Here is a 10,206-nt window from a genome sequence, read left to right on the forward strand (position 1 = left end):
TAACCTATATGGATGGCTGCACATTCTCCAGCCAGTCCTTCACAGGACCGTGCTGATCCTGTGAAGCTAGAAAATGTTATAAAATACTAATCAATCAAAATATTATCCAACCACCTGAGCTCTGACCGAAAAGATACTTGAGGTGTCCTGTGCAGAGCTAAGGGTTGGTCTTCGATGATCCTTGTGGGTCCCTTCCAACACAGGATACTCTATGATTCTGATTTCAGCCAGTCCATAAATGCCATGAGTAGATGTCAGTCAGCACTCTGAGCAATCCAGGTGACATGGGAATTATAGTACATCAAACATGGTGGTCACCAAATGTGGTTTGTAGTCCTGTACTAATCAATTTTTAATTTCAAGGAGGCCGGAACTTCTTCAAATCCTGTCAGAGCCAGGCATGTCTTAGTGCTATACAAAGGTCTCTCTGTTAAAGAGAAATGTACTTCTTTGCTCCAGCTGGAAATGCATGTTCAGACAGTCTGAAGAACTGCAAGAAGTATAAAACGCAAATGAAAATGCAACAAGAGAAAGCAAAAAGAAAGTTGGGCAACATACCCATAGCAGTTTCAATAAACTTTCAAGAACTGTTCCACCCAAAAACCTATTTGCCTGGGTAATGACTAACGGTAAGTTACATGAATTTAAAATTAAAAGACGCTTACAAAAACAAGGAGATTCTGGCTAAGTCCTGCTTTCAATGACTGTTTATTACATTAAGATGAGCAATGCAAAGAGTTTAAAAGGAAAATAATCTCAAAAGTAAAAGAAATGCTTCTGCTGGCTTAGTGGAAAAGCTAAGACCACTTGTTCCAAGGAGTTCTGGGTATCAAGACTGAGAGGATTGGTAGACCCAGTGCAGTATGGCTATGGCCTCAGTGCCTGGCTATTTCATCATGCTCTGACCCTGCCCAATCACCTTCCCCTTCAAGTAGCACACTTCCAGAATCCAGTGACTCCAGAAATTGAAAAGACAGGAACACATTTGGACTTCAAAAAACTCCTTCCTGTTGGGGAATATATACCTTTTCAAGCTAGTGAATCAAGGACGAATTTGTAGGTACCAGCTTCTGAGATAATAATGGAATCTATTTGGAGACCTTGGGCCCACACAGGAACTGGAAATGAAGCCTGCAGAAACTCCACAGAGTAACATTAAAAGAGGTCCTTTAATAAAGTTAAAATAAGTTGCATAAAGACTGTTTAGATCTATCAATTTTTGTGGAATATATATTACTTACTAATTAGTTATAGCTGTGTGATGTTGGATAGTTTGCATGGTGTGTGTAGGTTTCAGAATTGTGTGTAATTGTGTGAAAAAGTTCTACATATAGTCCCTCCTGTAGCTTGTATATTCCTGCACAGGAATGGTTAAAAACTGTTAATGTAAGCAATAGTGAGCTCTTCTTCTTCTTCCCTTCTTTCTGTGATTCCCTAGTAACTGTAACTCATGAGGAGGAGGACTACGAAATAAACTACCAGAGAAACCCATAAAACTAGATGCAGTCAGTGCTTTATTTAACAATAGAGGCCTCTTAAAGCCTTACAAAAGGCTCAATTAAGAACTGTGTCTGTGGAGTTCAGGTGTTGTGATAACTTTCCTAAGCAGCAGAGGCTTGAGTTACCAGCAGTAACTATTCCTGCAGCCAAAGAGGTATCTAAGTGACAATTTTGAGAACGCCTAGGTTGTTGTCCAAATTTTGGCCAACCAACACATGAAAGTTATCAGTGTTGACCTACTATAGCCACTGATTTAAGATCCACAAGCTGGTTTTCCCTCTTTGCCACTTAATTTTGCTGCTCTAACACTATTACCTGGATAGCTTCCTACCTCACCTGTGTATAAAATGGATCTCTAACAGCACCACTGAAGGCAATCAGATTAAGCCATGAGTGAGGGTTCTTGATGCACATAAGCCTTACTGGAAGAATGCATAAGGCAGCTTAGAGTCCTAGTCTAAAAGTGTGAGTTCTACTCTTCTTATGATCAACATTTTCCTAAATGTAATGTACCATTTTTAACTTAAATACTTAAGTCATCATACTGAGACTGACCATCTTTTGAGCTATAAAGCTTTATAAACATGCAACTGGTGCACATAATTGGTTTGGTTGGGTTTTTTGGGTTTTTTTTGCTTCTAGTGCCACATGACATTCCTCTGTCAATGATTAGTCTTTACTGGAAGGAAATAAAAGCAGGCATGTAGTGGAAGGTAAGGATAGCTTTGACTCTTTAAAGGAACTGTAAGACAAAAGCAGTATTGTTTTTCAAAACCGAAGTCACTGACCTTAGAATGTTCCTCAGACATGAAGTTTGCCACACACCTCTGCCCGCACTGCTGCTGCCAAGCAAAGCCTGACATAGCCATTGTCTGGGGCCAGTGGTAGAGCAAGCTTGGATCAAAGGTATAAGCCACCTGTGCATTTCAATCAACATGCAGAGAATGTAAAGGAACACACCTAAGAAAGGCTACATGCCCATATTTATGACAAGCGCAAGGAAAGAACCAAACCAAACCCGAGCACTTGTACACCCTTCCTGAGGGAAGGTCCACCAGACCCACTCTGGAGTGCACCCTTTTACCCGAGTCTCGAACTTTCCAATATTGCTTTGATGTTTGCTACAGGAAGTGGCTTTGAATGCCAGCCAGGGCAGTGACACCACTGCCCCAGGGAGCAGGACGGGGGGGGGGGGGGGGGGGGGGGGGGGGGGGAAGGGGGGCGACTGGAGGACACTGCATATCCCCTGCCCATGCCTCCAGCATTCCAAAACAGCTCCCACTTGTGGCAGGAGCAGAGAGTGCCCAGGTCACTGCCCTCTGTCTGCAAGACCTGCAGGTAGGGAGCCAGGGGCAGAGACATGGCAGTATAGGTCAGGTCACCATCATCAGTTTGATAGCAGCCACAGGAAACCCCTCCAGTGGCTCCTCAGGGGTCGTTGGTACCTGTGGGCTCAGAATATCCTAGAAACAAAGAGTACTGCCTGTGACAGAGGTGCTGAGGCCTCCTTGATCCCAGGCAGGGCTGTGGGAATGGCACTTGGTTCCCTTTAACTTCCTTCTCCAGAAAACTGACCTACTGGTATAGAGTGAGCACATCTTTCTTATGATCCATCTTTCAAAAGAAAATAAATTTGGAGTCAGGTTATAACTGTACTATGACTATGTTTATAAACACTGGTTTTAATACAGTAACAGTATTTTAAACATGCAAGATTGTTTATTAAGACAGGCTATGTAGAAGGTACATTTAAGGCATTGTTTCCATTTGGACCATCTGTGTTCCTCTCATTTTCTTGAAAAGTGGCCATCTGCCATATCAGCAAGCTCCCATTTTGAAAATTTCCACATTCTTGTTTTCTTCACTGCAAGCAGAAGAAAAATATTTTAGAAGAGAAACAACTGCACTCGATAGACAATTTTTTTAAAGTGGACTCTCCCATGTCTTTCTATGTGTTTAATTAAAAGCTGAGATGCATTTAATTGCATCACTTGTGGCAAGCATTACTACAAAGTAACTATGCTGCAAAGAGTTATGACTCGGATAAATAGAGTGAGTAACTTTACCAGAGTCCGACTCTCATCAGGCCTTGCTACCTATAAAAACCTGATAAAATCATCTGCAAATCTGAAAAACTATCAAACCAAATGACAAATCTCACCATGAGGACTAACCATTAATGTAAGTTAAACTTCACAGTCTCTAAGGTGGGAGCCAGTTCTAATGCTTACAAAATTTCCTCCTTTTGCATGGGAATTCAGTGGGAATGGCATGCATCCTGATGCATCTCTGCATCTGGGGCTTCACTAAAATTTGCATGTGTGGTGCTCTGAATACTGGAATCTTCTTTAAGGGAATTTTAGCCAAGTATCCCTCATTTGGGAACCCTTTTTTTTTTACATCTTATACATGGTATTTTGAGGTAAATACAAAAATGGAAAATACAAATTTACCAGGCAAGTGCAGATACAAAAATCAAATAATAGAATGCAAATTGTCCTACATCTTCAACTCACTTCCCTATCTTAATAGAATCAAGCTAGTTTACTTCTCATAGAATTCAAGAAACATGATTACCCCAAACCAGGGATAATGTTACTGATAGTTGAATCAGGGATCTTTTAACCAGAAGGTAGTGGAGCAAATTAGGAATATGAAAGGAAAAATCAAGATCAGGGATTTAAAACACCTGTAAAGATGTAAGGAAATGTTCTGATTAAATAAGAGACCTTAGGCTAAACCCTGCAGAGGCAGCTCAAGCTGCTGCATCTGTTTTCAAGAGCTTGTGGTCCTGCCAGACTAGGTTTAAATTAATATCAGATGTTGTTATTGCTACTGGACACCGAGTGTGGAAGAGACCTGGGACTTGCATTTGAGCACCCACTTAAGAATGGATTACATCTAAACTTTCAAATCAAAAAAGAGACAGGGAGGAAGACCAACTTTGGTGTTATAGTTAGGGGGTTTCACTGCAGAACCAGGATGGGCAGGGTTTGTGCTGCACTTTTCCTCCAGGTGTCTCACGTTATCATGATCAACCATAGCAACTTCTGCAGTACTCAATGCACACGGGGCTCTCCAGGTGCCCACACAGTCTTCTACTGCTAAAAGAGCCCACGGACGGTACTGTCTTGGCCATCAGAGAAGTGCAACTCCCCCTAAAGTGTCCTTCCATGGGCTTAAATACGGGCTAGAATTAACCTGCAAATTAATCTCCTATGTTAACTGAGAACTGACTGTTTTGTAATGTAGTACTGGATGTGCCCATGTATCTGTTTCTGTATCACCACATTACACTATTTCAGCAATTGGTCATGCAGCTTGTTAAGTAGGGCAGAAAGATCTCTTTGTTCTCCCATCCTAAGGAGTATGACAGACTGTACCTTATACTCGTCGGAGTGAAAAGACCATTATTTATGACTGTGACCTGTTTATCAAAACTGAAATTGTTCTAATAAGGAAAAGTGTTTTATTTGTGTTGTGTTCATGCCAAGTCAAACACTTTAGAACAACTTCAGAAGGAACTACAAGGCCCCCAAATATGCCAACTACTGAACTATTAAAGAAAAAGAATCAGGATAGTATCTGAGCACCTTGTGTCCCTTCAAACCAAAATACATGTTTCTGAGTGTGTAAGAAAACAGCAAAAAAGATGGTTAAGATTCTATCTTGTATGTGTAATTGGATTAAATCCAATGTATCACACAATAACATGTATGTTACATCTTATACGAAAAAGACATAAACCTCATCACAAATTACTTAAGAAATTAGTTAAAGAGTTTAAACAAACAGCATATTTGGGTGGAGAATCCTTTGTTCTGTGTGCAATGCTATGTTCAGGAATCTGCCATGCACCCATTTGCAACTGAGGGATCATGCCTGAAAAAATGAAACATCTTAGAAATGTAAGGCTGGATCTCAAAGCCCATCCTTCTACTCTAAAATGATCAAAGATACTGTTTAGGTTGTGAGATGCTTTCCTGCCTACACCTCTGTAATATGGACTTCCACTCTCTATGGGCTACACTTGGCACTTTTCTTTGTCTTTTATTTTTCTGATTTTACTCCATTTCTCCATATCCCTGGGAATTTTAATGTTCCCCTGCATAGATCATTGTATCCATGACATTTTCCATTTTTTCTTGTTTTTTGCAATATCCATTTTAATTACAAAAATACTGAATTACATACTACACCTAAAGGATAATTAACTTAATAGTTCTTTCCAGTTTGACTGTAAAATGCTGATTGCAGCTTTTGAACCACAGCATGTCAAACTGTTGTGATTTCATCCTTTAACAATTTCAGCCGAATAACTATTTGTCTGCTGATGTGAATGTCAAGTGGAGATACGTAAAATGCCTTATTAATATCATGCTGCAGCAGTTGTTTCCTTCTACTGCATTTAGCCAGCTATCTTGCCAAAAACTGAAATCTCATGGATTTGATCCAATTATTTTTGACAAATCCTTATGAGCTTTGCTTGCTTTCTTTTTTACCTCTAGCTATGTACAAAGCCAATTGCTTAATAACCTATTCTAAGATCATTCTGGGCAGTAAAGATGGGTAAGCTCCTAATATGTAACATGCCAAGACCTCTTTTCTCTCCTTTTCATGGATTGTACTGTATATGAACTGTGGTTCCATTTTCTTTTTTTTTCCAAACTGTAGGTTTGCCAATTCCCTTTGCAATTTTTTGTTTGCTTGGGTATTTTGTGCTGTACTCTGGGGAAAGTGGTACCAAATTCTGCAGAGCTACATTATACTCTTCAGCACTTTCTGTACAGTATTTCCTTGAGTGTCCTTTGACACCTTTAGCACTTTCCTTATTCTGGCCTATGTTTCCTTGGTCATTTGAATTTTGTAAATTATCTGGTTACAATTTTTCCCCTGCCCAAAAGTCAAAACCACATTTCAGCACTCCCTTTCTTGAGATCTCTCTGTTTGTAATTTTGTCATCTGTTATTTCATTAATATAAATTGCCTTTCAGTATCAAATTCTATTCACAAGCAGTTCTAGATTGTACTGAGAGAATACTCCATAAAGGTTTCCAGTCAATCATAATGTGGGTAAAAATGCTCATTACATACTGATTTTCTATATTTTCAATTTGTTTTTAAAAGTCATTAAATTACTAAAGAATAAAATATCTTCTCTCAAATATCAGGCAATCTTTTTCTTGATTTTTAGACAACCTATAAAATATTATTGCAAAATAGTACATTCTCCTAACATTTGGCATTCTTACTCTTCTCTGTGAAAGAAAATACGGGAGATTAGATCTTGAATGTAAACATTTTGTACTGGAAGCTGCATTTTGGAAGGGATCTTTCATGTTTTCTGATGGAGTGTGGAAGAACATGGCAATGTCCTTTAAGATGCTCCTTCATAGGAATTACAAAAGCAAATATTCAGTACTCCCAGATAACTGAATCCAATCAAAGAGATTTACAGGTGTCATGATAAAATATTTTGCAAGGCATTCGCAGCTGAGAGGAAACTGTTGGAACCTCAATGCAACTGTGTGAATGATCCAAAGCCAGTAAATGATCCATCAGTTAGCTGGGATGTCAGGGTGAATATTCTGCTTGCATATAGGGAAGGGAAGGATAGGATATCAGTTAAGTGACTACCTGTTTGAAAGGCAGAGCACACACTCGTTTCCATAGGTTTCTCCATCAGTGCCACAAACTGGATTGAAGTCCCTCGGACATCCAGACATACTATACTTGGAGCAGTCAGGCTAGGGAAGACAGGTACAAAAAAGGTCTAAGACACACCATTTGAAACAGGTTTCTGCTAATCTTCTGAAGAGTACTGGTGTGCTCATGCACAGTAAAATGGGTCCAACAGGAGCTGGCACAGCATTTTAAAGTGTCACGTTTATGTTTCGTGCTTCTGTGGAATTTATCACTTGAGGCTTGGCTCCTGCTTAAGCTGTGGTGTCAGGAGATGTGCGTGCCACACACGCTGAACGCCAGCGGGACACGCGGACAGCGAGTCCCCATTAGGGCAACTGCAAAGCGATGGGAATCCCCAGGGCCGGTGCGCCGCAGCCTGGGCAGGCAGTGCCAGCAGCCTCGCGGGTCTCTCAGCTGTGGGAAAGGGCCTGGCTCAGCCCCGGGCTCCGGAGCCAGGGCAGGCACAAATCCCGCAGCGCCAGGCTGTGGGGAGGGGGCTGGTGAGGCAGGGAGGGCAGGCGGCACTCACCGGGTAGCTGGCCACGGCGCCGGGACACGAGAGGAGCCCTGTGGGGAGCAACCGGCGTTAACGGAGCCTGGCCCCGCATGCATTTCTCCCCGACCTCGGCGGGACCGGCCGCTGTCCGGCACCATCCCGTGCCTGTTCTCCGCCCTCCCTCGGCATGACTGATGCCCACCCCTGGCCGAGATTCCGCCGCCGCCGCGCCGTCGAGACCGGCCGACGGTACCAGTTCAGGTTTCCTTTTTCCTGGGACGGGACCGGCTGGGGCGCGGTACCGGCCCGTTTCCCACCTCCCCGGCACCGGCTCGCCTGACCCCTCCCCGACCGCCACCGCCCCGGCGCCGTGCCCCGGTACCGGCGAGCAGGACGGGCAGCAGCAAGAGCACCGTCACCGGTCGCGCCATGTCGCGAACTGAGCGAGGCGGCAGCGGGGGCGGCTCGGGGCGCAACGGCCGCGGCGCGGGTGGGCACGAGCGGGCGGGGGCGACACGGGCGGGCACGGGCGGGGCCGTGGGTGCGGGCGGGGGCGGCACGGGCGGGCGCGGGCGGGGCGGGGCGGTGGGTGCGGGCGGGGCGGGGGCGGCACAGACGGGCGCGGGTGCCGGACCGCAGGGCGGGCACGGCTGCGGTGCTACGGTGGGTTTGTGGACTGCAGGAGCCTTCCCACGGAACAGGCTCACGGGATGAAAAGCTTTCCCGTCAGGGCTGTGCGGGTGAGCAGCAGTTAATGATGGGGGCCCTGCTATAGTGTCAGCATTCCCCAGACTTCCCTGCTCGACTTCAGCTCACTAGCGCTGCGCTTCGGTGCAGTGTGTCCTGGGAAACTCGGGGGAGTTGGAAATATGCATGCAGTGCCATGCGGCCCTTTAGGTCACAGACCTTCTCTGCTCAGAAAGTGCTTGTGCAGAGGTATGAGGGCATTCCTGCCCAGAGAAAGAGAGACATTAATACAGCCCCAGCAATAAAACCAGCCTGCCTGCCTCTGAAGGCAGGAGAGAACAGGCCAGCAGGGGTTGGAAAGCCTTGGTACAACACATTGCTAGCATAGCTGGGTGTCTTGGCATCGATGCCTTCCAAAGAGTATCTCATCTATTATTGAGTGATAAGAGTGGGTAGTTTTGCACAGCCCAGAAGTTCACTTTACACAGGGTCTGGCTCTGCAAGTTTCCTAAAATGCAGTTTCCTAAAATCTAGGGAATGGGCTTGTAAAATGGTCTGCGGTTGAAACTGCCAGGTGTTTTGATATGTCCCATATAGGTATGTGCACACACCCTTCTTGTCTATCAGCTTCTGAGTCCTAAGCATGACTTTTCTTCTCCTGCATGTTTCTGACAGTGTGCCCTGCCCACATAACATCATGGGAGGTTATTTTATTATCTGCTTAATATGTTCTTATTCCTCTAAGTAACCTCTGCAAACTGTTTGCAGTGTAAGATTTTCATTCAGAACACACCTTTGAGATTACTACCCATGACAAGGGATGTTTCATGCAAAAGTTTCTGACTTGGCTATTTTAAGCAGGATGCTTAATCAGAACATTTTGGGGCTGGTGAAGCATGTAGAGGTATATTTCTCTCTGCTTGAGCCCCTTCCCTAGGTTTTCCCAAGTTTTTGTCCCAGGTTTTCCTGCTAAACCATTTGAGATGAGGATGTCTTTTTGCTGTCTTGTTATTGGTGGGATGATTGTTGGATTTATCATCCTTGGGGGACCTTTAGGTCCCAGAGAAATTTCCTTGGGAGAAGGACCATCAGGGTGTTAAATACTGGAGAGTTGGACTACAGTGGTTTTCCTTGCTTCTTGAAGGTGTGATTCTTTGAAGGAAAAGGTGCCAGCTGAAGGTGAAGAAAGAACAAAACAAGGAGAAGGTGAAGAAAGCAAAAGCAAGGGTAGGATTTTGTTTCTTAAGTTATTAATTTCTGAAGTTCATGTCACTAAACAGTTAAGTGCAAAGCTCTTGCACAGAAAAAATAATAGAACACAAGTAAGAGCTCAATGTAGCTGTTGGTAGCCCAGATGAGCTGTCTCCTGCACAACTCCAGCACAGCAAGCGCAAAATGGGTGTGTACTCTCATGTCACCCAAGAGAACAGCTGCCCTTAAAAAACGTTCTCCACATTAATGTATTTTCCAATGTGTTAATTACATGGACATCAGTATGTTGCACTTGATCCCAGATAAATAGGGTGAATGGGACTATTGTGATTTAACATCACTTCAGTTGTCTTTCTGTGACAGTAACATGAACTCATGTGCAGCCATGTGTTCTGTCTCAGGTGCTTTCTCTAGACATTGCAGAGAAAATAGGGAAAAGTAATCTGAAGGTGCTCTATTAATTCTCAGTGTCACAATCACATTTTAAACTGGTGCCAGTCCAGTCTCCTCAGTTCTGAAAGCATTTTGTTTCACTTATCTAAGTTTTTCTGATGAGGGTATTTAATTTTGCCTTATTTGAATGAAATTTTAGAGACAGGTCTTTAGAGAGGGTAAAATTACAGAAA

The 10,206-nt window shown here is 43.6% G+C and overlaps 1 protein-coding gene across 1 annotated transcript; it reads right to left on the reverse strand.

The window, feature by feature from the left end:
• Window positions 1-3,150: 3,150 nt before the first annotated feature.
• On the reverse strand, window positions 3,151-8,223 carry SPINK2 (serine peptidase inhibitor Kazal type 2). The gene is made up of 4 exons (XM_071555144.1): window positions 8,064-8,223; window positions 7,715-7,752; window positions 7,138-7,247; window positions 3,151-3,364 (listed from the first exon to the last, which is right to left on the reverse strand). The coding sequence occupies exons 1-4, from the start codon at window positions 8,110-8,112 to the stop codon at window positions 3,319-3,321; spliced, it is 243 nt and encodes an 80-aa protein (XP_071411245.1). The 5' UTR covers window positions 8,113-8,223; the 3' UTR covers window positions 3,151-3,318.
• Between the last annotated feature and the right edge of the window lie 1,983 nt (window positions 8,224-10,206).

The sequence above is a fragment of the Pithys albifrons genome, chromosome 5 (genome assembly GCF_047495875.1).
Source record: "Pithys albifrons albifrons isolate INPA30051 chromosome 5, PitAlb_v1, whole genome shotgun sequence".
NCBI lineage: Eukaryota > Metazoa > Chordata > Aves > Passeriformes > Thamnophilidae > Pithys > Pithys albifrons.